Here is a 27,192-nt window from a genome sequence, read left to right as displayed (position 1 = left end):
GATCTCACGGTCCGTGAGTTCGAACCCCATGTCGGGCTCTGAGCTGATAGCTCAGAGCCTGGAGCCTGCTTCCAATTCTGTGTCTCCCTCCCTCTCTGCCCCTCCCCTGTTCATGCTCTGTCTCTCTCTGTCTCAAAAATAAATAAACGTTAAAAAAAAAAATTAAAAAAAAAAGAAAATTGGAATTGTGTATTTATAATAAGTTTAGAATTCAGCTTGTAACTCCTTGGAGAGAAAAGAGATGAAAAATTATAAATTGCCTACTGGTATGTTATTGGCCACAGTTAACTAGAAAGTTATAAATAGACATTTAATGCAATTTTTTTTTTTTTGGTAAAGATTTTATTTTTAAGTTATCTCTACACCCATTGTCAGGCTGGAACACACAGCCCCGAGATAAAGAGTGCTCGCTCTTGCAACTGAGCCAGCTGGACGCCCCCCAATATTTTTTTCTTACAGTAGTCAATGAGAGAATTAAGAGCTCTGGATCACATCTTCTTTTGTGTTCAACACAGTGTGAGTTATGTGGTTTTTAACTAAATGTATTGTATCTGTTAGGTTTGTGCAAAAACATAAGATGAAAGCTTTGTCTTTTGTAATCTGAATAATTTCTCAGGATATTTTTGCAGTACTCAGAAGCAGTGCCATTAGTGATTAGCTTTTGGGAAGGAGGGAAAAGTAGGAAGGGAGAGACGGAGGAAGGAAGAGAGGGAGAGAGAGAGAGAGAGGAGGAGGAGGAGGGAAAGGAGGAAGGGAGGGGGAATTTTTAATTGGAACAGTTAATTGCTTGTACCAATGTCTTTCCTTTTTTTTTAAATGCTGGAAGATATTTCACTCTGGTGATCACTCAGGTGCCCTGTAATATTGTTCACCGTATGGTTTACTTTTTTTTTTTTTAATTTTTTTAATGTTTATTTTTGAGAAAGGGAAACAGAGTGCGAGTGTAGGAGGGGCAGAGAGAGGGAGACACAGAATCCAAAGCAGGCTCCAGGCTCTGAGCTATCAGCACAGAGCCTGACACAGGGCCCAAAGTCACAAACCCCAAGATCATGACCTGAGCCGAAATCAGACGCTTAACCCACTGAGCCACCCAGGCGTCCCTGGCTTACTTCTTTATATTGACTGAGTTTATTTACCATGAGATGTCTCCCATTGTATTACACATTTTAAAGCCAACTAACAAGGCAGCTAGGTCCCTCAGAAATTTCGTTTCTAAATTTCTAATAAATTTGACACACAGTGTTGAACTACAGCAGCCCATAGCTGATGATCTGGCCTAGCAACGTTATGTGTATTTATGAATATGTGGTTACATTTATTTATATATATTGCAAGAAGTCTTTTCTGAATGACCATTGTGTTTCCATTTAAGAATAACACTGGTTATTGGAGTTCACTATAGATAATTTAAAGGTGTACACCTATTGTAAAGGGAATCCATTTACAAACAGCCCATCAGAGAACTACATCCAAATCGCAATCATGGAGGACTGAAATGGAGCCAACAATGCTTTCTGGGTCGTCATATCAACGCATCTGTATTCAGACCTGGCAAAGCAATATTCTAAACTCTGAACTCAGCATTTCAAAATAGCAATTAAATTCATAAGGCTCTTATCAGTGAACAGGTTTTTTCTTATTGCTTTGATATAATTTTCAAAGGCTTTTTTATCAAACATGGCTTTGTCTTTGTGATAGATTTCTTTAAGCAGATATTGTAATAGTTATCCAAGAGTTGTCTAGTCCATTTGTGGAGTAGGATTTTCATCAGAGTGCATGTATTCTTGCTGTTTAATGATGTGATGTTGAGGAAGGTTCTTTTTTCAGATGTGTGTTTGAATGCCTCTATGATCATACACAGATAGACTGACTGACTGTTTGTACTTCAGAGTGGTTGAATTGTTGGGGTGCCTGGCTGGCTCAGTCAGTAGAGCACATGATTCTTGATCTTGGGGTTGTGAGCTCCAGGCCCATGTTGGGCTTAGAGCTTACTTAAAGAAAAAAAAAAAAAAGTGATTGAATTGTTAAGCACAAAATTAAGCTAATCAATTGGTAACAATCTTTTTCACTCACAGCTGTTCAAAATTAGACAATTTTGTTTTGCATGTACATGTATGTATCCAAATACATACATATTCATTTGTATTAGAGTGAAAAATAAATGGTTTGTTTCTCCCAAAAAAGGAAATTGTGATGATATATTTTTGACCATGAGAAAAACATTTAAATCATTTGAACTGTAGTTTTTGTGTCTGAAAAATGGGGTTAATACTTAATGAAGTTAAGGTTAATATGTTAAAATACCTTTTGTGCCTTGAATGCTGCTTATGGAATCTAGGGCAGGGGTTTTCACACTTTTCTATTTGGGTAAGTTTGGGGGCCCAGGAATCTGTGCTTTTTAAGGTTTTTCATGTGATTCTTGTTTAGGGCCCCCTGTCACAAACACAGGCTGGACAGAAGTGGGAATGGACTGGCAAGAGGGTAGAGAAGTAAGTGAATGGGGTACATGAGGAAGGGGACGGCAGAAGAGGAAAGAAAGGGCTAATTGTTGCCTGGCGATAACTGCTGTCAGCTTGTATGCCAGAGGCCAAGCAAGTAGTCTCTTCTCTCTGCTGAGGGGAAAAATTAATTTTCGTCACACGAACAGATTTGTTTCTTTCCCAGGAGTATCATAGGCCTAATTATTGTCATAGTTCTCAGTAACTTTAAAAGGGCTTTAGAGAAGAATGGCATAACAGAGACAGGTGTCTCGCACCCTGCGTGCCTGACTTTTTGTAAGTACTCCCAGTGTCCTGCCTTTCTCCTGATGAGCTTTCTCAGTCTCAGAAGACTCAAGTTTCACGGTCTTGTTCTGTGGGTCAATGCCACAATTACCTGAGGGCTGTGGGAAGGCACTGGCATGATTTAAACAATCTGCCATTATGTTTTTGCTAACCTGATTGATTGGCCTGCCTCATCACTTGCTACGATGGGCAGATTTTTTATGCCAAACACTGGGACCCATAGTCTGACCATACAGGTGCACTAAAGTACTAAAGGAACTGATGAGACAGGATATTTGATTTGAAGCAGAACTGTCCTGGAAAATGTGGAACATAAGGTTCAGGGTTTTTTTTGTTTTTGTTTTTGTTTTTTTTTTTTTTGAGAGAGAGCTCAAGTTGGGGAGGAGCAGAGAGGAGGGAGGGAGAGAGAGCGAATTCCAAGCAGACTCAGCACTGTCAGTGCAGAGCCCAATGCTGGGCTCTAATTCATGAAACATGAGATCATGGCGTGAGCCGAAGTCAGACACTTGACAGACTTAGCCACCCTTAGGCTCCGCCTAAGGCTCAGTCTTTAGCACTGTTGTCTGCACTGTACAATTAATGTTTATACTGTGGTACACCTTGTGTTATCTTCTTTCTCTTTCTTGATTGAAAGGTACTTAAAGTTCAAAACAGGGCCTTAAGGCCTCTTAAGGTCTTAAGTCACAGAGCCCATGAGCATTATAAATGTTTGGTGATGATGCTGTGGTGTGTCACTTGCCCAAGTGTAGCCATCCCTTTCCTTAGTTATTGGATCTGCTCTTCTCTATAGCAGGACCACTACACGCTGCTGCAGAGGAGCTCTTGTCACCTGGAATTATTTCCAGGGCAGGCTGGAGGAGGGTGGGCAGGTGAAGGGAAAGAATTGGTGAGCAGAATTGTGTTTGGGTTGGGAGAGGAATCTAGGTAGTGTTTGAAGGCAGTTGTAGTGAGTTGTCATTGACCTTCACTCCCTTGGTTTTCCACAGGAAGGCAAGGGGAGAGTCAGGATTTCTCTTTGTTTAGTAATAGGTATCTCACTAATTAGGAAATAACTTTTAAACATTTTTTTAGATTTTTTTTTTTTTAATCTTCTGAGTAATCTCTACACCCAGTGTGGGTCTCAAACTCAAAACCCCAAGATCAAGAGTCACATGCTCCACCGACTGAGCCAGCCAGGAGCCCTTGGAAAGTAACTTTTAAAACACTCCATTCCTGTACCACACACTTGTGTTTTTGACAACCTCAGCAAAATTTACAGGTGTCTGTATTCAGTGTCATATTTGTCCTGCTTTTTGTGTTTGTGGAGTCATACTAGAGGACCTGAAAGGAGAAGAGTGGGGGTGATCAGGTTATTCTTTCTTGCTTTTATATTTGGCTTTTCCAGGGCATATGTCCGGTTTTAAAGAAGTTAACGTTCAGGTGCAAATGCCTAAGGTAGAAGGGCAAAGAAGCAGTGGCATCTGCCTCTTTGGCAGTATGTATTGCCTCTGTGGTGTACAGAGAATTGGCACTGAGGGGGTGTGCAAAACAGCAACAAACCCAGCATAGTCCTTGTTCACATGGAGTTGGCTGTCACCTTGGGGAGACTCAAAACTGTAAAATTGTAAGGTTTATGATAGTCTCTTGCACACAGTATTTTGAGAGGTCAGGGAAGTGAAGGGCTGAGAAAGAGAAAAGACAGGAGAACTTGAACTGAACCCATTGGGGTTAGGTAAAAGAATTCGAACAGAAAAGAAGGGAACTAAAGAGAGGGGAAACCCCTCTTTAATAACTATTCAGGGTTTCTTTAAAAACATTACTCACAAAGGGAATGTCTCTCATAAAGAGACTCTACTAGAGTAGGGATTCTTAACCTGAATTCTGGGTCCATGGGTAAACTTCAGGGGCTTGTGGTTGCTCTGGAATGGCATTGGCCACATTTTTTATATGCATTTGTCCTGGAGGATTTGAAGCTGTCATCTGATTCTCAAAGGGATTTGCAACCAAAAAAGTTACTGATTTTTCTATTCTGGCAAATACCCTTCCTACCCATCTTTAGAAGTACATGTCTCTGAATTTCTGTCTTCAGATGAGGAAGTAGTTGGGTGGAAAATTAGAGACAAACTATAGGATTCCTTTGTAAACAAACAGACATTAACTAAATACCAACTGTCATGGGACTTGCAAGAGTGCACATGCAAAGGACAGTGAGTTCTCACTGGTTCCCAGGAACAGGGCAGCTAAGCACTCTCACTTTCTAGTGTGGTTGAGACTCCAAGTCTGGCCTCAGAGACCTTACAGTCAAGTGTAGCTGATACAGAGGTACAATTAAGTAAGAGTATTGGGGATGGAGTGAATTGAAGACACAGAAACCACAGGTTTTTGGGAAGGTCAAAATGTTTTCAAGAAGCTGCTGGACTGTTGGAAACAAGGTGTGAAAGAGTATACGGAGCCCTGGCCCAGCAGTCAGAAAGCCATGGGCAGCTCTGAGAACAGTGGCTAATCCAGGGCCAGTTTCCTTCTGTTGCTTGGACACACACAGCCTAAGAGACTGTCCAAGAGCCACTGTCACTTAGCACACGTAGCAGGAAATGGAAGCCGTCTGTTTCAAAGCAAGTGACCTAGTTGCCCTAGACCACAGCCGGCAAACTAGGCTGAGCTCAGAATTCCTAAGGATGATGGAGGAGCTGAGCTCCTGAGTACCTGCCACCAAAGCCGCTATCAAGGCTTTATTTTTTATTTATTTAAATTCAGTAAGCTCTGCACCCAACGTGGGCCTTGAACTCATGACCTGGAAATCCGGAGTTGCATGGTCTACCTACTGAGCCAGCCAGGCACCCTGCACCACCACTTTAACTGTGGATGCTCCATTCACTATACAGTACTTGCTTTACATATTGGCCTTTTGTGTAGGGTTTGGTTTCGAAAAAGGGTTGAGATACCTCTTAGAGCCGAGGAGCCCACAGTCCCTGCCTTTCCTGGCCTATAAGCTGTTGAACATTTGCCCTCCCTATCTTGCCTACCTCTTTAACCTTAAAGTTATTCCTTCATTATTGCCTAATCATGTCCTTGGGCAACAGTGGATGTTCTGGGCTATTTGAATTTCTTTTTGATAATGATTAATAGAGACAGTGATGTTTGACCAGTTCTTGGGAACTCTTCAGAATTATAGGCACCTACTTCATGTATCTTTAACTCATGTAGTTTTGGGGGCTGCCTCATGGAAGAGGAACTTACTCAGTTTTATAGTGGCAAACTGCTGCTGTTGTTTTTTCAGTAAGTTGTGATCCCTGTAGCATTTTGCTTTATGCCCTGGCAATAATGATAACCTAATTCTTTGGTGTATTTCCTCCAAAATGTGCTTAGAAACAGGATATGGGCTTATTAGGAGGTTGTACAGCTATTGCCTTCTTTAGGTTGGCCCCTTTGCTGGAGTAACAGACATGAAGAAAATGGTCCTGTGCATCCCTTCTCTCTAAAGCCAGCTGGAGGAATAAAGCGTTTTTATATGGAGGTAGACATCAGGAAGTTTCAGGTAGTTTGTGCTTGCCTGGGGTGGTGGAGTGCTGGCAAGTGTTTGTTACCTTGACTGTTAAAATTTTGCCTATCATTTCTTTAAAAAGAAGGTGGGGGAGGGGGTGGTGCAGTAAGGCCAAGTGCTCTGCTCCCAGTCAGGCTTTCACAGTCCTTAAAACAAAATCTAAAAGGTGTGTTCTCAGTATCTGTATCTGTGGCATGTAAGGAAGCCACTTCGAAACCAGTGCAAACCCAGCATTTCTCCTTCAAACGTGAAACTATTATTATTTTTTTAATTAAAAAAAATTTTTTTTAATGTTTTTTCATTTTTGAAAGACGGAGAGACACAGAGCACAAGCAGGGGTGGAGCAGAGAGAGAGGGGGACACAGAATCTGAAGCAGGCTTCAGGCTCTGAGCTGTCAGCACAGAGCCCGACGCAGGGCTCGAACTCAAGAACTGTGAGATCATGACCTGAGCCGAAGTCAGATGCTCAACCGACTGAGCCACCCAGGCACCCTGAAACTATTATTTGAGCACAAAGTATTATATGCTTGGTCTCCCCACATGGCCATTCTCATCTCTCACCATCAGTAGAAATTTCTCCAGTAAAAACACTGCTCAAAAATGCTTACTCACCAGCCATTTTTCTTATTTCTGGGCTTCATTTTTAACTGTCGTATTTGTCATCCGCTCTTTGAGAATAGTCTTGATTTTGAGAATACCTCAAATTCTGGAAATCATTCATTGACTCAGCAAACCCTGATTGGGTGCCCTGTGTTGGGTAGTAGGAGGGAAAGATAAATAAACTATAATCTGGAATGGAAATAAGTAAATACTGTCATGGGATACAAGTGCTATGGTAGATTGTAAAAGGCTTGGTTAGATCGCTGTTAATATAATATCAGGCCTCCAAGATGAACAAGTTCGTTGTTTTCTAGGCCTTATTTTTAGAAGTAGCACAACCCCATTTTGGGAGGAAGTATAGCAAGGAATAGGGGAGTTGCTCCAGCTGAAACAGATGGGGGAAGCCCACAGCTTTTCCTGCTATGCCTCATGTTAAATGCCATCCTCCCTGCAGCTTCCTGAGGAATGCCTCTCATTTTATAAATGAGGATGTTGGAGTTCTAGGGAAGTCATAAAATGTAGTTAGCCAGTGTGGGCTTGGTCGTAGAACTTTAGTTCTCCTGATTCCTAGCTTACTTGTCAGTCACACACCAGACCGCTAAACAGTCATTAGATTTCTTCCAGTTTTTTGTTCCATTCCACAAAGAAGTCAGTAAACACATTTCTTTCAGGGGCTTCACCTCTGCCTGGCTTTGTTACAGAGCTTTAAAGGTTTTGCCTCCTAGTGATCCAAATACAAATCAGTCCTATTCCCAGGAAGGTACTGTGACCCCTTTCATTGTGATCTGTGGACAGTGCCAAGTTGCCCCATTTGGTAACAGCCTCTTCTGTTTTCTGGTCGAAATTCAGTTTCCCCAGAAATCTCTGTAAAGGATATTTGATAAAGGTGTGACAAACAGTGTGAAGCATAGTGCCAGAATCTCATATGTCTCTGTAAACTACTGAAGGGACAGGAAGAGTATTAGATGCATGTCCTTTCTTGAATGACCTTAGCACTGCTTCTGAGATTCAAGCAGAGTTCCTCAGCCTTGGTGCTGTTGACATTTTGGGCTGGATAACAGTTTGTAGTGGTGGTGGGTGTGTGCGTATGTGTACACACGTGTGCATGAATGTATTTGTGTTTGTGCTTTCTGTGCATTGCAGGATGTTGAGCAGCATCCCTGGCCTCTACCCACTAGGTACCAGTTGAGTGGCCAAACCCCCTCCCCTTCCCACTTATGATAATCAAACGTGTCTCCAGACATTTCCGGATAACCCCTGGGCAATCCTGGGCAGAGCAGGCGGTGGGGAGGCGTTGCCAAAATGGTCCCCAAGCTGAGAACCATTGGGTTGGGGATTGAGTGTCATAAGATATAAGTGCAAATCAGATTGATTACAGAGTCAAGCAAATTTTTCAGTTATCTAAACCTTTATTTATAGTGATGAGCTACTCTAAAGAAATAAAACAATAACATGCCCTTGGCCTCCATCCTGACCCTCCACAGCATGAAGGGGCCTTTATCTAACTCATGTTCAGAGTGTCCCTGAAAGAGTTTGAACTTAGGTGATCATCTTCTTTTAGAGCCTTTGCAAAGTTTATTTTGCTAGAAATTCCAAGATTTTTCTGTTCCTTTCTTGGTATCTAGTGTTGTCAGAATGAAAACAGAGGTTCTTCACAGTGAGCCTTCAACTCAAAGTCTGTGACCCCAGTACAGATTTGACGTTGCCTGTAAGGGTTTTCACAGACAGGGGTATTTCCATTTCTTGTGTAAAAGTATATGGGAACATGTGTTAACTTTAAGTGGCCCTTTCTTCAGTTTGTTAATCAATGCTATACGATATGTCGCAGTTCTATAAGTAACTTATTTAATTCTCATTACATACCTTGCATAGTTGTTATTACTATCAGATAAAGAAACTGACCCTCCGAGAAGTTAAGTACCTGGTCCAAGGCCACCCAGCTGGTATGTGGCAGAACCAGGGTTTGCTCTCAGTTGTGCCTGACTAGAACCTGTGCCATTTATTTATTTATTTATTTATTTATTTATTTATTATTTTTAACGCTTATTTATTTTTGAGACAGAGAGAGAGCATGAATGGGGTAGAGTCAGAGAGAGGGAGACACAGAATCCGAAGCAGGCTCCAGGCCCCAAGCTGGCAGCACAGAGCCTGACGCGGGGCTTGAACTCACGGACCATGAGATCATGACCTGAGCCAAAATCGGACGCTTAACTGAGTGAGCCACCAGGCGCCCCTATTTTTTTTTTAATATTTTTTAAATGTTTATTTATTTTTGAGAGACAGAGTGCATGTGGGGAGGGGCAGAGAGAGAGGGAGACACAGAATGTGAAGCAAGCTCCAGGCTCTGAGCTGTCATTATAGAGCCTGATGCGGGGCTCGAACCCGCGAACCATGAGATCATGCCGTAAGCTGAAGTCTGATGCTTTAACCGATTGAGCCACCCAGGCTCCCTGAGCCTGTGCCTTAACCATATCCCTACTCTACCTTTTGGCTTGTGTGCCAGTGTATTCTTTCTTGGCTGAGCTCAGTTCAGGTTAACATTTGTTAGGTGCCTGCTACAGGTCAACTCTGCAGATCATGCAATTCAGCCATTGCCTCACCTCCTTCTATGTCATGTCAGCATACTAGCATTGTGCTGTGTAGAAAGGACTTGTATGGATATGTCTGCTATTAGATGTGTTGAACCCATCTTATAGAAACTTTCAGGTGGAGGCATTCAGTCTCCATGTCATTGGATGTATACTGAGATACAGATACTTACATTTGTGTCTAAATTAATAGTATCAACATGGATGGGCCCAGAGGGTATTATACTAAGTGAAATAAATAAGGCAGAGAAAGACAAATAACGTATGATTTCACTTATATGTAGAATCTGAAAAACAAAACTAATAAAACAGAAACAGGCTTGTAAATACAGAGAACAAACTAATGATTGTAAGAGGGAAGGGGGAGACGGGATGGGTGAAATAGGTGAAGGGGATTAAGCAGTACCAATTTCCAGTTATAAAATAAGTAAGTCATAGGAATGTACAGTATAGTTTATGAATTATAGTCAGTAACATTGTAATAACTTTGTATGGTGACAGATGGTAACTACACTTAACAAGGTGATCATTTTGTAATGTATATAAATGTTGAATCCCTGTGTTGTACCTGAAACTAACACAATATTGTATGTCAACTATACTTGAATAAAAAGAAAAGAATTAACAGGCACATATGGCATTTATGCAGACATTGAGTTATTGCCACAACTGTTGCATGGAGAGATCGTGTCCTGGGAACTTCATACTAATGAGGAAAAGAAACCTCATGGTTGTAGAAATTTCACAGATCAGGCAGAGTAATTAATGCATGATGATCTGTTACTTTTTCCCCTCTATGCTAAAAGGCTTCGTTGAACAGCTGGAATATCTAGAGTTTAAGGGCATTTTGCTAAGTAACACCCTGTATCACTTTGATTTTTCTGCCTTTTAAAAAAGCATGGTTTTGGGGTGCCTGGGTGGTTCAGTCGGGTAAGCGTCCGACTTCGGCTCAGGTTGTGATCTCAAGGTTCATGGGTTTGAGCCCCGTGTTCAGTTCTGTGGTGACGGCTTAGAGCCTGGAGTCTGCTTCGGATTCTGTCTACCTCTCTCTCTGTCCCTCCCTTGCCTGTGCTTTATCTCTCAAAGATGAATAATAAACATTTTAAAAACTAAAGAAAAATAAAAGAGCATGGTTTTGAGGTTACAGTAAAGTTTATGACTGTCTTGCCTTTTAAGGATTATCCCTGTAAATTGGCTCTTATTCTGAGAGATTTTTTAGAATAGACGAGAGGGCCACTGTTAAAACTAACTGTGGTAATTTCACATTACTTACAACATGTTTTCTCCGTACTCTGGCCCCTGGCTACTCTTATGGGACTTTGTCATTCGTGTACAAATGAGGCTAGATATACTGAGAGAGGAAAATAACTAGAGCTTCCATTCCAAGGAGCTCTTGTCACCTTGTTCACTAATACAGGGAGCCAGAGTAGGCAGCAGCAGGCTGACTGGTCTGTACCCCTTACCCTTCTACCAGTGGAGGTAGGGCCTGCTGGGAAAGCTGAACTCCTTACTCTGAGAAAGTCCTAGTAGCCACTGTTGCTGGTTCCCTGCTGCCATAGACCAAGCCTTTGTAGGATGGAACCAGCCTCTTGGAGTTAGCAATTCTGAGTCTGGGCTTGCTTCCTTGCCCGCCACTCCACCCACCCACCTCTTCCCCTGCTGTCAGAATCTAGACAGTCATTGTGAAAAAGCCTGGGAATAATACTTGCCTCTGGACCTATCCCTTATAGGTCCAAAGTGAGATTATAGGAGCCACCTTGTTAGATTGACCAATACCTTGGCCTATGGAGCTGCTAATCTTATATGAAGTTTATGTTGACACAGTTCTATCCATTGCACTACTTTTTTCAAGTAGACATATATTTTCAGTAGACAAAGATGGGACTGAATAGATTTTAAACACAACACATGGAGGACACACTTATAGATTCTTGAAACCAGATCTCCTGTTTTTTTGTAGTTACCATGGCGATGGGTGCTATAGAGATGTGCAGACCTTACTGTGACCTCTTCTTGGTGCAGGGATGCCTGGCTTCATTGTCCAGCTGGGCCTGGCAAGTCTGGCTGGTTCCCTCCATGCCCTGAGAGGTGGAGGTGCCGTCTTCCCCTCTGGGACCAGCTGTCTCCAGTCTTGGCCTGCCCTGCTGGTCCATTAAAAGCAGGGCTCGCCAGGGAACAATCTTCTCGGGTTGCCTGTAATCTGAGTGAGCCTAAGTGTTGTAGGATGGGCAGCAGCAGCTTCTGAAGCTTCCAGTGGGAGCCTGGGCATTTACTTCTCAGAAATCATAGGATTGAGCTAATGTTTCATACTAAAAACAAAAACAAAAACAAAAAACAAAAACCCAAATGACAATCAGTGGTTTAGAAAACCCCTCCACTGCACACATAAATGCAGTATAGTACAGCCTCATTTTCCATTTGTTAGTAGTCTGTGGTGACATCATACTGATTTCACATGCATGTTAGCTGGGACATAGGACGAATGACCTTCCATTCAGAAGGACTCCGGCTTGGTTCCAACTCCACTATTAACTTTCTGTATCACCCTCCCAGGGTGAACTCAAGGACCTTCTGTGCTTTTTGAGGTTTTGAAGCACTCAAGGGGTGCTTTTGAGGTTCTGTTGAGTCTGTTTGTAGAGAGGGATACATCTGGAAGCTAGTAGCACTTCTAGGTTCTCCAAAAGGGGGATCCAGCAGAATGCACCCTGTTGAGCCACTCTCTGCCTCCACCCCCAAATGCTGTTCACAGTCCTCATCCACGAGAGAAGCTGAAGCCACATGTGACAACTGTTGCACCTGAGTGAAAGGGAATATGATGACTCTACTTAAGTCACAGGACACATGCTTTCAAGATTGTTCCAAAGTTAGAATCATTTTCACTTGATAGTACCTAGGGGTGACCCATGGTCATGTCAACATTTCCTCTGTTAACACCAGCCCTTGTGGGATGTCTGATGCCTGGGCTTTATTCTTACAAAATGTGGTCCTACCCATTTCAGAATTCAGTCAGGGCTTCTGATCCCACCCCAGATGCCTCTTATGGGAAAGGGTCTTCTTCCTCTCATCCCTGAGATCTGGTGTCTCATATGAGGTGAGGAGACACTCAGAACAGGGCAAGTCTTAATTTGTTTCATTTGTAGTAGGGAGTCTCTTTACCAGGACTTTGGCAGCATCAACAGTAGACTCCTGGCCCGTACTCTGAGCTCTTTTCAGTGCTTCAGGTGTCCTTCCTGGTGTCTGCTTTGAATGCTTGCTCTCTTGTATTTGGACATGCTACAGATGAGCACACCCCTGTCCTCGGTAAAAAGAAAGCCTGCAGAGCAGTCTTGGACTTCTGAGCGATGTCAGTTGTTGGGGTTACTAAGAGGCCGGTACTCTTGGACTAATTAGTAGTTGTATTGCATTCTGGTTGCTTATTGTCCAGATGTGCAAAAAATGGGTGTTTAATAAATCTGATGCAAGAATTTTGTGTCCCTAGAGTCTCTACTTTTCCAGGATTCTTTGTCTGAAACTGCTCTTTATCAAGAGGTTAATAGTCATCCAGTCAGTGAACTGTGGGATTGAATTCACCCAGTGATTAAAGTGAAAAGGATGAAGGTTGTGTGTAAGATGTCCTGAGCAGTGGCAGCGCCAGGGTTCAGAGGAGACCTCAGGCCATGTATTGTATAAACTCAGAAGCTGTTGACCTAGACAACCTGGTTTCCTCAGAGTTTTGGGGAGGCCCCACTTGCATTCTAGCCTCCCTGAGGTCTGGGAGCAAAGCAGAGCCAGTTAAGTGGCTGTTGACCTGAGGCAGATGGCACTTCTCTGCCTGTCCATTTCCTGAGTGGCCTGCAAAACTGGTGCTTGGTGAGGGGCTGGATTTCAAACAGTATTAAGGAAAACAAATTCTCCACACCACATCCAGGAACAGGGCTTCTTCCCCCTGTTGAGAGTTTCCTGGTGTCCTGATGAGGTTTGAAAAGCTCACTGGGAGTGTCTCCACGCAGACCAGCTGGTAAACAGTTCTGAGTCCCTTCTCAGTTCCTTTTGTAACACTTGTTAGGAAGTGGTTTCATGGTCATTATCTTACTTGATCCTCCAAATAGTCTTGTGGTATGGGACACTGGGCAGGTATTCATTCCTGCAGGTGAAAAATGTAGAGCTAGATTTGGAGGCTCTGAAGAGATTTATGCCTTCCTGCGCCCGGTTTCTGCCCTGCATAGTAGCTCTGCGGTTCTTTGTTCCCAGATCACGTATAGGGTTTGTAAGTAGGATGTTAGAATTTACTCTATTTACGTAGCACGTATCCAGAAAAGAATTTTTTCCCCCCCGAAAATAACTTTTGGGTAAACAACCAGTTGATGTATGTCTCCTGAGGCCTGATGGGACTATGTGGAGCCATTAAGAATTGACTTGGGGCGCCTGGGTGGCGCAGTCGGTTAAGCGTCCGACTTCAGCCAGGTCACGATCTCGCGGTCCGTGAGTTCGAGCCATGCGTCAGGCTCTGGGCTGATGGCTCGGAGCCTGGAGCCTGTTTCCGATTCTGTGTCTCCCTCTCTCTCTGCCCCTCCCCCGTTCATGCTCTGTCTCTCTCTGTCCCAAAAATAAATAAAAAAAAAAAACGTTGAAAAAAAAAAAAAAAAAAGAATTGACTTGGCCTGGGGAGCCTGGGTGGCTCAGTCGGTTAAGCGTCCCACTCTTGATTTCGGCTCTGGTCATTGATCTTACAGTTTGTAGGATTGAGCCTCTCATAGGGCTCCACACTGACAACACAGAGCCTGCTTGGGATTCTCTCTCCCTCGCTCTTTGCCCCTCCCCCTCTCCCTCTCTCAAAAAAAAAAGAAAAGAAAAAGAAAAAAAAGAATTAACTTGGCCTGATTATGGTGTTGTTTTTCAAAATTTTTAAATGTTTATTTACTTTTGAGAGAGACAGAGCATGAGCAGGATGGGCGGGGGGGGTGGGGTGCGCAGGAATGGCAGGGGCAGGCAGAGAGAGGGAAACACAGAATCCGAAGCAGGCTCCAGGTTCTGAGCTGTTAGCACAGAGCCCAGCATGGGGCTCAAACTCACGAACCATGAGATCATAGCCTCAATTGAAGTCCGAGGCTTAACTGACTGAGCCACCCAGGCGCCCCTGATTATGGTATTGTTAAATGGAAACAGGTATTCTCCAGGTGCCTGGGTGACTAGGGTGCCTGGGTGGCTCGTTTGGTTAAGTGTCTGACTTCGGCTCAGATCATGATCTCCTAGCTCATGGGTTCGAGCCCCGCATTGGGCTCTGTGCCAACAGCTCAGAGCCTGGAGCCTGCTTCAGATTCTATGTCTCCCTCTCTCTCTCTCTCTCTCTCTCTCTCTGCCCCTCCCCCACTTATTCTCTCTCTCTCTCTCTCTCTCTCTCTCTCTCTCCCTCCCTCCCCCTCTCCCTCCCTCCTTCAAAAATAAATAAACATTAAAAAGAAAAATTAAAAAAAAACAGGTATTCTCTCAAAGGTGAAAAGCCTTTAGAGCATATAAAGGAGGAACAGATCTTCTAATCCAGGAAAGAGAGTCTGGGATTCTTGTATTCTGTGTTTATCTAGAATCATTTATGGGGCACACAATGTACATGGTTTCTGTAAGAGGTAATACATTATTTTTGAACTGTGACCCTCCTAAATGTCAAAATATGTAAGTGGGTGAGGTGGGATCATAGACGAAGATGTATATAATTGAAAGGTATTTATTGAAACCAAAGAGTGGAAGACACACACACACACACACACACACACACACACACAGAAAACCATGGGCTGCAGAAAAGAAGCTGCACCAATGACCAGAGGTAGACCTTTGGACAAAAGAAACTAGAGTCCTCTTCCAATGCTGGCTAAGAAAAGTAACCAGAGTCCAATGTAGTGCCTGCCCTTAGAGGCACATGGGTGAGGAGCAGCCTCCCTGGGCAAGGGGAGGATGAATGTGGAAATAGGCCTGTTTGGAGGGGTTGGAGTGGGGCAGGGAGCCAGTGCCCAGTTCTGATGTGGAGACAGCAGCTGAGGGCAGGGACTACAGGGGAGACCTGTAGGGAGGGGAGCAGCAGAGAAAACATAACACAGCCAGATAAACGCAGAAGCTAATCTCACTGGGCCCTAAGGGGTGAGAATGGTCTTGGCCAGACTGAGGCATGGGAAATACAAACAAATCCTTAGTTAGAAAATCCAGACCCTAAGAGAGAGAGGAAGGGAAAGAAGGAGGGCAATCTGAAGAAAGATAAAACTAAATTTCATACCAGTTAGAGGCATAATACCCAATTAAAAATTTTTTTCCTAATTAAAATTTTTATTGTATTTGGTATTTTATCTATTTAGTTTTTTAAAGTAATCTCTAAACCCAACATGGAGCTGAAACTCAGAGCCCTAAAGTCAGGAGTTGCATCCTCTTCCAACTGAGCCAGCCAGGTGCCCCTGGTATTTAAAAAAAGTTTTTTTAATGTTTATTTTTATTTTTGAGAGAGAGAGACAGAATGAGAGTGGGTTGGGGCAGAGAGAGAGGGAGGCACAGAATCTGAAGCAGGCTCCAGGTTCTGAGCTATCAGCACAGAGCCTGACGCGAGGCTGGAACTCACGAGCTGTGAGATCATGACTTGAACCGAAGTCGGACGCCCAACTGACTGAGCCACCCAGGCACTCCATGCCCCTGGTATTTTAGAATTTAACCAATATTTTCTTGTCCCACACCCATTTAAGTTAGCTTTCTCAGTAGGCATTCTGTTTCTGCATCTATAACAGTTGTAGTTCAGGTTGGAGACTCCCCAGGGTGGGTTCTAAGTGATTTGGAACGTGGCATTGGACTCTGAGAAACTGAGCCTACGGGAGTCTTGATGATCTGTCTTGTAGGAAGCTTCTGGTTTACCTGGGGAAACAAGATGACAGCACTTGTGAAAGCCAAAGAATAATCTCTTATTAATGTGATGCTAGTTCTATACAGGAGTAAACTGAGCTGGGAACAGCCTTCTGGTAAGCAGGCAGGGACTCCTGGTGCCCAACCACAGCTGTTTAGTGGGGAGGGGTGGGAACTGTGGCAGAGCCATACAGGTGTCTGAGCAGCCGCTTTCCTTTTCCCTGTGGCTGTTTCCTTCTCTGTGCATGGGAATAACAACACTAGCTCATGTTGTGGGCATCTGTAGCTGGTAGCTGGTCACTGTCAATTCCAGAGTCAGGTGGGAGAATTGTTCTAATTCCAGGGGGCTGGTTGCAGTGCGTTTTCTTACCCCTTCCCCCACCTTGCTCTTTAGTGCTGGCTGAGCTCAGCAGTCTGCTCCCTTCTTCCTTGGCTTTCCATGGCAAAGAAGAATCAAAATGAAAAAGAATTGTTATAGGTTAGGTCTTTTTTGTGCCTTTTTGAATCACCAAATGAGGAATGAGTGATAATGTAGTCTGTCTGGTATCATTGCACTGAACTTACTGACTTCCTGAGGTTTGCAGGATGTGTGTCCATGGAGGAGGATTTAACATCTTTGAACACATGAGTTCTTTCAAAAGCCCTAGTGACTTGAGCCTGCAAATTACCAGGAGCAAAGGCTTTGAACTGAGTGTTCTGGAACTCCTGGGCAGGTCCACAGGAACGATCTTTGCTGGAAGGAACATTGGTGATAGGAACATTGTTGCTGCTTCTATCAGACCTGATATGGGAGTGAAAACCTTTATCAGTCAGGTGAATAGGTAGTACAGGAGTTACGGAGGTATGGAGGTAGATTTTATAAACAGAGGGTCACAGTTTTCTGGAATTAAAACACAGAGGGCAGGTGGACCTTTCTGAAATTTGTAAGAGCAAAGTAATGGCCCAGGTGACTTCCTGTGGACTCGTGTAGTGCAGGATCTTAGCTGGTTTGCTTGGTCCATTTCCTCTCTCTTTCTCTCTCTCTGTCTGTCTCTGTCTCTCTCTCTCTCCTTCCCTCTCCCTTCCCCTCTTCCTCTCTCCCCTGCCTTTCTTCCCCCTTTTCAAGAGAATTTGGCCACTTTATATAAAAGAAGTAGCCAGTTTGCCAAAAAGTCAAATAACAAGTTTTATACTCTTTTGTTTTTATTGATTGATTGATAGCTTGATTGGAACTGGTACGTTGAGCTATATTTTTTTCTTTTTTCTTTAATATAATTTATTGTGTGTTTTATACTCTTAAATAGCTTTCCTGTTACTGTCAGTATACTTCAGTACTTTTTCTCTTTTTACTTACATACTTTTGTGCATGGTTGTAGTCAGCGTTTTGAGTCCTTTATTTAAAACAAGTTTATGTAGACTTTTCCATAGTGGTTGCAGCCTATTAACTTGTCCCAGCTGTGCCAGGATTCTATTGTTTGCTGTTGTTTGAGCAGTCCAACCCTGTATTATTAGGCTGTGTGACTTTTTTCTAACGTCATATTATGGCTACTTATCATTTTGGTACAGATTACTGTTAATCTTTTGGGATATTTTCTGTTGTTGTTTTTCCTGGTGGAGTGAGGCAGCTTCTCGATAATGGGAGGTTGAAGTCTAGAAAGGTTCTACATTTATGATTTGACCTCTGATTTTCTAGGGATTCCAGGGGATCCTGCAAAGAAAAAAGGATTCAGGCATAGAGGGCCAGTCAGACCAAATTTGGACACGTAGCTTTTCAGAAGTGAATTCTTTTTGTGACATTGCAAGGTGGCTTCTGAATGCTGTACTACCCAGCCACCCCCTTGAGGAACAGTGACCAGGCCACATGATGGACACAGGCCGCCCTACCTGGACCCTGCTCGTATGGGTTGAATGTGCTAATTGAGCCTTTCTCAGAGCATTCTTCCCATCTGTGCAGATGGTGCTTTGAGTCCACATTAAGGACTCCGTATTCCTTTTTTTTTTTTTTTTTTTAATTTTTTTTTTTTAACATTTATTTATTTTTGAGACAGAGAGAGACAGAGCATGAATGGGGGAGGGTCAGAGAGAGAGGGAGACACACAGAATCTGAAACAGGCTCCAGGCTTTGAGCAGTCAGCACAGAGCCCGACGCGGGGCTTGAACTCAACATACCGCGAGATCGTGACCTGAGCCGAAGTCGGACGCTTAACCAACTGAGCCACTCAGGCGCCCCTCTTCCTTTTTTAAAATATATTTATTTATTTTTGAGAGAGCACAAGCAGGGGAGGGGCAGAGAGGGAGACACAGAATCCGAAGCAGGCTCCAAGCTGTCAGCACAGAGCCTGACGCGGGGCTCGAACTCACAAACCATGAGATCATGGCCTGAGCCACAGTTGGATGCTTAACTGACTGAGCCACCCAGGCGCCCCATCTGTATTCTTCCTTCTGAGTGAAGTAGGCCAGTACCTATCTTTCCTTCAAAAACCAAATTGTTAAATCATGTTTTGAGTTTAGAAAACTATTGAAGTAGTCAACAGCAGAGTACTTTTTTTTGTCCACAGGTGCCACGTTGTTGGCAGGATGCATGAGATCATTGCCTGCCTGCTTTCTTTCCTTCGGATTTTTTTAAAGTTTTTATTTATGTAAGTAATCTGTACACCCAGCATGGGGCTTGAATTTACGATCCCGAGATGAAGAGTCGCATACTCTTCCGCCTGAGCCAGCCAGGCACCCCCCCCCCTTCCCCCACCTTTGGATTTTTAATTTAACAAGTGTTTGTTGAGAACTTGTTATTTCCTGGGCTCTGGAGCTCCAGCAATGAAACAGACACCTGTGGCCCTGCCCCTGGGGCCAGAGTTGGACCTCCCTTGAGTTGAGAGGAGGGGATTAGGGGCTCTAGGGCAGGACTGAGGTTGAAGAAGGTGAGAGGAAGGTGTGCCTGAAGACTGGCACAAAGTGCTGATGAGGAAGCATCTGTGGCAGCCTGCTTTCCCTCCCCCTTTCATATTTGTAAGAGAAGCAAAAGGTCCTGTTGGTCGAGCAAGACTACACCCTCCCAGAGTGTGCAGTCATTATCAAACAAAACAATTAATGATCAGATTGAATAACATATATAATGACTGTTGTGCAGCATGATAATTAGGTGCAGAAAGTTTACCTAAGTTACTGCCGCTGGTAAACCTAGGGCAGCCCGATTGCACACTTGTTCTTGTGTTTGCCTACTTTCAGTTTCACCTGCAGGCAGCATGGGAGGTGCAGTCCTAAGGTACCTGGGGTACCTTCAGCATGGCCATGTGGGCCTGCCACCTGTCTAGAGGCTCTGGGACCTTTTACTCTCCCCTCTTCCCTCTACTGGGTGGCCCATCCAGCACCTTCTCTTAGCAGCCTGAGGGCCGACTGGCCTGAGATAAATCTTGGCTCTGAGGGTCCTCATGGGCATAGAGCCCAGATGTTCTTTCTTAAGTCTGTAAAAGGAGGTCAGCATGGACAAGCTGGTGTGAGGCTTATTCTGCAGCCGACAAAGTCTGCCTTGGCCCCTTGGTAAAAGGACACAGGATGCATAGCTGGGCACCCTTATGCCATCTCTATGGTCTGTCCCATTTTACTTTGTTTACATTGTTCCTTGATCCAGAGGCCCTTCCTCTCCTCCACCCTAAATCCTGTATGGTGTTGAGGGACCTGGGTAAGCACCCTCCCCCCCTTCTCCAGGAAGCCTTTCTGAATAGCCTTCTCTCCATGTGATGACCACCTACTACTTTCACATCCTGGACTTAACGTTAATGAACCATAGCGTTCATCAGCATTATTAGAGATGAAAGTATATGTGATTTGGGAGTCAAGAGAAGGTCCCATTTTCTATATATTCTGTTTTTCTTTTTCCAGCTTTATTGAGGTATAGTTGACAAGTAAAATTATAATATATTTCGTGGTGCCTGGGTGGCTCAGTTGGTTAAGCATCCGACTTCGGCTCAGGTCATGATCTTGTGGTTTGTGGGTTCAAGCCCTGTGTCAGGCTCTGTGCTGACAGCTTCAGAGCCTGGAGCCTGCTTTGGATTTGTGTCCCCCTCTCTCTCTGCCCCTCCCCTGCTGGCATTCTGTCTCTCTTCCTCTCTCTCCCAAAAATAAATAAGCATTAAAAAATTTTTTTGTTGAGGGTGACTGGGTGGCTCTGTCAGTTAAACATCCATCTTTGGTCAGGTCATAATTTCACAGTTTGTGAGTTTGAGCCCAGCATCCTGCTCTGTGCTGACAGCTCAGAGCCTGGAGCCTGCTTCAGATTCTGTCTCCCTCTCTCTGCCCTTCCCCAGATCACGCTCTCTTTCTCTCTCTCAAAATTAAATAAACATGAAAAATTTTATTTAAAAAATTAAATTATAATATATTTAAAGTATACAACGTGATTTATAATTATGGATTCTCATAATTGAATGAACATCTATCACCTCAAATATTTTTCTGTGACAACGCTTAAAAGCTACATTTCTTAGCAAATTTCAGTTATGCAGTAAAGTATTATTAACTCTAGTCACCATGCTGTTCACAGATCCTCAGGTCTTATTCGTCTTACAACTGAAAATTTGTACCCTTTTACCAACATCTCCCTATTGCTCCCACCCTTATCCCCTGGCAACTACCATTCTACCCTCTGTTTTTATGACTTAAGCCTCTTTTTTTAGATTCCACAAACAAATGATACCTTGCATGTCTTTGTCTGGCTTATTTCACTTTCTGCTATTTATTTTCTAAGCATTCTAGGACAACAGCAGTTAAGCCTCAGTCAAAATACAAAGGCAATCATATCTACTATTTAGTGAGTGCTTACCATGTGGTAGGCACTGTGCTAAAAGCCTTATCTTCCCTGTTCTCACTTAATCCTGTCAATCCCACTGTATAAATGCTAAATATAAAGGTTCAGAAAGAGCATGCTGAGCAAACCATGTATTATAATATCCCAAAAGATAAGATGTAATTACATGTCTGGAGAAAACTCAGGATACGTACTAATGTTAACAGTGAGTGTATCTGTGGAGTGAGTTAGAGTGATTTTTATTTTTATTATTATTTTTATTTATTTATTTATTTTTTATTTTTTAATTTTTATTTTCTTCTTTAAACCTTCAAAGGACCATTACTTACACTTTTTTTGTCCCCCCTTGACACCTGTTTCTGGGTAGAGCATGTAGAAAATGCTCAGTAAATAGATACTGGTTGAGGTAGGAAAATAAAGACCTCTTCTTTCCTTGGCTTGATTGGGTAGTTCTGGTTTCGTGAGTTACACTAGTAACTGGTGAACTGTGCTGCTGTTCATCTGGAAAGTTTCCCAGATGGGCTGCTCCTTTGTGCTCCAGAGCAGAGGCCTCCAGGGGTGGAGGGTTAGCTTGTCTTGTGGGACCGTATTTCCCTGGTTTAGGAAGGTTCGGAAGGTTCAGCAGCAAAGGGAGAGCGGCTGGCTTGTCTTTCTTCCTTCAGCCCCTCAAAGTCTGGAGCAGGCTGGGGACAGTCCACTTGCTTGGTGACTCTGAATACCTGATACAGCTCGTCGAGTGCCTTTCCAGCTGCTCTTCTTAGCGTCTTCAAATGGCCTGGCTCACTGTTCCAGTTAACTGCCCTGCCCCGCAGCTCTGTGCACAAGGCCGCCCTGCCTGTGACAGCTGGGACGGGTTGCTGCCCAACTCAGAGCCTCTCCGCTCGCTGCACCACTGCTTTTGGTTTTAAGCTTTATCTATGATGTTACTTGTTATTTTGTGTTTTAGGTTAACTTCTGATTTTGATTTAATTTCAAACATACAGAAAAGCTGCAAGAATGATACAAGTAACTCTTGTGTACCTTTTATCCAAATTCACTGCCAGTGTTTTGTTTCATTTGCTTTGACTTGAGCATTCCCTCCCTCCCTCTCCCTAACAGGTATGTGCACGCACGCACACTTTCTGAACCATTTTACAGTTAACTTGCAGAAGTGTGGCCTTTAATTTTGAATACTTCAGGATATATTTCCTAAAACAAAGACATTCTCTTATATATTCACAGTACAATTATAAAAAAAAAAAAAAAAAAAGCAAGTTCAGTATCAATTTGACGCAACCTCATCTCCTGTCCATATTCAAATTTTGTCCATATCCGGATAATGGTCCCAGTAATGGCAGAGTTTTATTTTTAAAGAAAACACTCCTGAGGCGCGTGGGTGACTCCTCCGTTATGTTGGCTCAGAGGAGAGCAGAACCAGCAGGTGTCTGGGGGAAGTGATGCTGTGGGCGCCACATCACCAGCTCCTTGTGTCTCTACAGGACCAGAAGAGTGAGAGCAGCAAGAATCTCACTCGGCAACCATGTCAGTGGAACTGGAGACCTCAGAGGGGGTGGATGAGTCGGAGAAAAAGAGCTTTGGGGCCTCAGAAAAAGAAAACCACACCAGGTGAGTGGTGGTGGCTGGCTGTGTTGAGTCATGTGCCCGGGGCCTTGTATGTGGGAGGCACCAGGGTGTGGGGAGTGTCGCTCCTGTTTCCCTCGGGATCCCTGATTGGGATTGCAGAGAGAAGTGGCATACAGCACCCTGGGCTACTCAGCTTTCTCCCCATTTGTTCCCGAGGAAGCAGGACAGGCACTGCTAGGAGTGCTGAGGAATAGAATTTGATGGTTTCCCTGATCCTTGTTTCTTTTGTGGTGAAAAAGGGTAATCAGGCAAAACTGGCACCTTTTCCAGTGTTTTCCACCCCTTAGGATGTGGGAGCAGCTCTGACTCCAGGGGTTTTTCTTACTGGGTAGAGACACTTCATGTATTCCCAGAGCCTGTTCTTCATTGTTCTTATCTTATCGTAGCCCTGTCATTGACAAAGTGCTTTTTTATATCTTGAAATAATTGCTAGTAAGAAATGATTCTCCGCATGTAGGTGATAGGAGCCGATCTCCTAAAGAAGCCAGCAGAGGGTGGGCCGTATGGGGCCGCGTTTTTATCTCTTTGGTGGATGGACCGTGTGGACCACACGGGCTACTGCGCGGCGCCTCCCGTCTTCAGGGTCATGGGTTCTTTGTTTCCCTCGCTGGTTGCTGTCTGTGGCACCTATCAGCACAGCTCCATCCTGTATAATTTTGTTAAGCGGTACAAGCCCAGGTACTGGCTCCAACTTCCTCAGCCTTTGTCTCCTTCTCCTCCTGCCCCTGGGCCAAGCCACATGCAGTCCTGAAGAGGCTGTGGGTCCCAGGTGGGAGGAAGGCAGCAAGGCTGCCCCGGGACATCCACAGTCAGTCCATCACAGCAGTGTGGATTCCATGAGACACATTCCCAAAGGCTCGCTGTTCCTGCAGAAGCCAGCACACGCTGTGCTGGGATTAGAGGTGGGCTTTTTATCAGGCACTAGGTGGCCACAGAGGCAAAGCATTGTTCATTCAGGTGGTTCAGACATGGACACTGTTAGGAAGTAGGCCACAGTCCTCCACATGTCATCCAAGTCCTGGGGGCCGACTCACATCTGCCTGTTCCGTGCTCCCTAGCAAGACCCTGTATCCAGGCTGGGGTTGAGTTTCTCAGAAGCTCCTGCGTCCATCTCAGCGAGGGGACACCCTGAAACTAGGAAGGGCTAATTCACACATGCACACGTGCGTGTGCGCACACCCTCCATCTCCACAGGATGGCTGACCTCTCCGAGCTCCTGAAGGAAGGGACCAAGGAAGCACATGACCGGGCAGAAAACACCCAATTTGTCAAGGACTTCTTGAAAGGCAACATCAGGAAGGAGCTCTTTAAGGTTTGTGCCCTTGGTCATGGATAGGGTCAGGTTGGGGGCCTCGGTCGTGTCAGGAACATCCCCTTGGAACAGTTCTTCAGTGGAAGCTGGGCCTTTTGCCACCTGCTCTCCATTCTTTTGACAGCAGACTGTGGTTTTCAGGTAGCTTAAATAGAATAACATAGTGATGGTGTGAAGCAGAAGTATCCACGTTCCGTGTCATTCCTTTAAGAAACATAAAAAGTTGCCTGGGTGTGTGAAATAATCCACTGTATCAAAATGGGCCTGCGGGAATTAGAGGGGGCATGCGACTGGAGCCTTCCTCTCTGGCTGCTCAGACGCAAGGGCATTGGGCTCAGGAGGGGTGTTTGCTGGTCAAGAGCTGCCAGAACTGCAGCCCTCTCCGTGGTCTCCCCTGTCACCCTCAACAGCTGGCCACTACTGCACTTTACTTCACATATTCAGCCCTGGAGGAGGAGATGGAACGCAACAAGGACCACCCAGCCTTTGCCCCCTTGTACTTCCCCACGGAGCTGCACCGGAAGGAGGCACTGACCAAGGACATGGAGTATTTCTTTGGCAAGAACTGGGAGGAGCAGGTGCAGTGCTCCCAGGCTGCCCAAAAGTATGTGGAGCGGATCCACTATGTGGGGCAGAATGAGCCGGAGCTGCTGGTGGCCCATGCATACACCCGCTACATGGGGGACCTTTCAGGGGGCCAGGTGCTGAAGAAGGTGGCCCAGCGGGCCCTGAAACTCCCCAGCACGGGAGAAGGGACCCAGTTCTATAAGTTTGAGAACGTGGACAATGCTCAACAGTTCAAGCAGTTCTACCGGGCCAGGATGAATGCCTTGGACCTGAACCTAAAGACCAAAGAGAAGATCGTGGAGGAGGCCAACAAGGCCTTTGAGTACAACATGCAGGTACTGCTGAGGTCAGGCAGAAGGGGGCCTCTGACTGTGGGGCTGATACGGAGCTGCCGTAACAGGCACCAGTGCTTTAGGCCCGATACAGGGCAGCCTTCCGGGGAGAAAATCGTAGGACCAAATAGGCCACAGAGGGCATGAGCCCATGACGGCTTCGCTTTGATGGACAGCTTTTGTGTTTTTGTTCCGAGGAGGGCAAGGCCCTAGCACGTAGAGGGAGGTCACTCCCTCTCACCACAGGATTCTGGTCTTGAGTGGATTTCCTCCTTTTTAGCAAGGGCTGCCCCACTTGATCAGTTCAAGGAGAGAACCAAGCAGGGTGAGAACTCAGCTGACAAGTTTTTTTTAAATGGGGCTAAGCCTGGGGAGGCGGATTCTGTCCTGGAGTCCAGGTTGGCCCTCGGCACCAGGAGGGTGGCCGAGGCGGGGAAAGGAAGCACCAGCCCCGACACAGGCCCATCAGATCAGTCCCACATCAGTGAGCCTCCGTGGGCCACTTAGGATGGGTCAGCCCTGCTGGGGCCTCAGTTCTCCCACGTTCCTCTCCGTCATTCTTGCTGAAAATACCTAGCGACTGCGAATGGGGAAGGACCAATGTTAACGTGGTATTTTGGGGCAGCACTTTTGTTCTCTCCTCATTGTTTCTGCCCTGGTAGCTCCAGCTGTGGGCTGTGTGTCTGGTCAGTGCCCAGGGAGGAGCTCCCACAGTCAGCAGCACAGGTGTGGCCCCACCTCTGAGCTTGTGCCAGGGAGCAGCGTTGGGTCCGTGTGGCTGCCCCCGCTGCAGATTCGGGCTACTCCTTGACTGGTTTGCACTTTGGAGTCCACTGAAAGCTGTTCATCCCCTGCTCCTGCAGATTTTCGATGAACTGGACCAGGCTGGCTTCTTGTTGGCCAAAGAGACCCTGGAGGATGGGCTCCCCATGCACGATGGGAAAGGAGATGTGCGTAAATGCCCCTACTACGCTGCTAAACAAGATGGAGGTAGGTCTTGCCTGTCCAAAACTCTCCTCCAGGGTGGGCGGATCAGCATTCTCCACTGATGCCCTGTCCCGTTGGTGCCGCCACACAGGTGCCCTGGAGGGCAGCAGCTGCCCCTTCCGAACAGCCCTGGCTGTGCTGACTAAGCCTAGCCTCCAGTTCATTCTGGCCGCTGGCGCGGCCCTTGTTGCCGGCTTCTTGGCCTGGTACTACGTGTGAAGGACCCATCATACCGCCTTGGCGCCATCCTCCCGATTGACCACTGGCCCATCCCCACCTGTGACTAAACTACCACCTCAGGTGACTTTTTTTTTTTTAAATGCTGGGTTTGAGAAAACAAGCAACCAATAAAAGCCAGACGCTAAAGCCTGTGCCTGTAGCGTCCTCTGTGTGGGCTAGATGCCGAGCTGGGTGCAGGCCCTCCATTCCTGCAGCCGTTGGGCCATGGTAGCGGGAGCAGCCAGTGCAGCTCAGCAGGCCAGTCTGAGTCTCTGGAACCAGCTCTGCTCCCAGGGCACCCACACCGCTTATCCTGAGGCTCCTTCCCTTCATCATTCCTTGTGCTGGCATTTAGGTGGCTATTTTTCCCCTAGTGGGAACAGAGCATCCAGCAAGCCCAGGTTGCTGTAGCTCTGTGGGAGGGAGGGGGCCTGTCCTTGGAGTGGGGGGAGCTTGCATCCTGTCTCAGAGGCCCTGGGAGCTCCATCCTGAGTAGCCAGTCCTCTTCCTGCTCAAGCAGAAACCCGAGAGGGGGTCTGTTTAGCCATGGCGCATCCCCTCCTTTGACCTGTGTAAATGCTACAGCACTCAATAAAGTGGACTCTGACAGCTGCCTCCCTCTTTCCTGGCGCCAACATTATCCTTCGCAGCCAGTCTTGGCCTTGTGCTCTCAACACTCCTGGTCACCTCACAGCCCTCTGCCCAGAGCCAAATCTATCATCTGGTCTTGTGATTTTCTCTCAGAAGTGCTTTGAAGGTTTCCTACATTTTGAGATAGTTTGTTTATAAATAAGGATCAAGAGCATTATGTAACAATTCATGGTCTAAAATACAAATGTGAATTTAAATACTTTTATTGATAGGAATCTGTTTCCTGTTTTATATTTTGAGGATCTGCAAAACTTTTATTCAAAAAAGGATTAAATGGTGAGGAAAACTTGTCTTCAACTCGTGACCAAGCCAACCCACTTCACAGTTAAGATGAGGGGTAGGGAAGGAGCTGGCTCAACCTGGGGGCCG

General features: G+C 45.2%; 1 protein-coding gene across 1 annotated transcript in view; it reads left to right on the top strand.

Moving 5' to 3' along the window:
* HMOX2 (heme oxygenase 2) overlaps positions 1-26,779 on the top strand; it is a 30,265-nt gene extending 3,486 nt beyond the window's left edge. The window contains exons 2-6 of the mRNA XM_042972298.1: positions 22,611-22,737; positions 23,950-24,067; positions 24,478-24,969; positions 25,830-25,956; positions 26,045-26,779. Coding sequence (XP_042828232.1) covers positions 22,652-22,737; positions 23,950-24,067; positions 24,478-24,969; positions 25,830-25,956; positions 26,045-26,172 — 951 coding nt within the window. The 5' untranslated portion in view covers positions 22,611-22,651 and the 3' untranslated portion in view covers positions 26,173-26,779. The remainder of the gene's footprint in view (positions 1-22,610; positions 22,738-23,949; positions 24,068-24,477; positions 24,970-25,829; positions 25,957-26,044) is intronic.
* Positions 26,780-27,192: the final 413 nt, after the last annotated feature.

This window comes from Panthera tigris, chromosome E3 (assembly GCF_018350195.1).
Source record: "Panthera tigris isolate Pti1 chromosome E3, P.tigris_Pti1_mat1.1, whole genome shotgun sequence".
Classification (NCBI taxonomy): domain Eukaryota; kingdom Metazoa; phylum Chordata; class Mammalia; order Carnivora; family Felidae; genus Panthera; species Panthera tigris.
The sequence above is the reverse complement of the archived record's forward strand: the minus strand, read 5'-3'. Positions and strand labels throughout refer to the sequence as shown.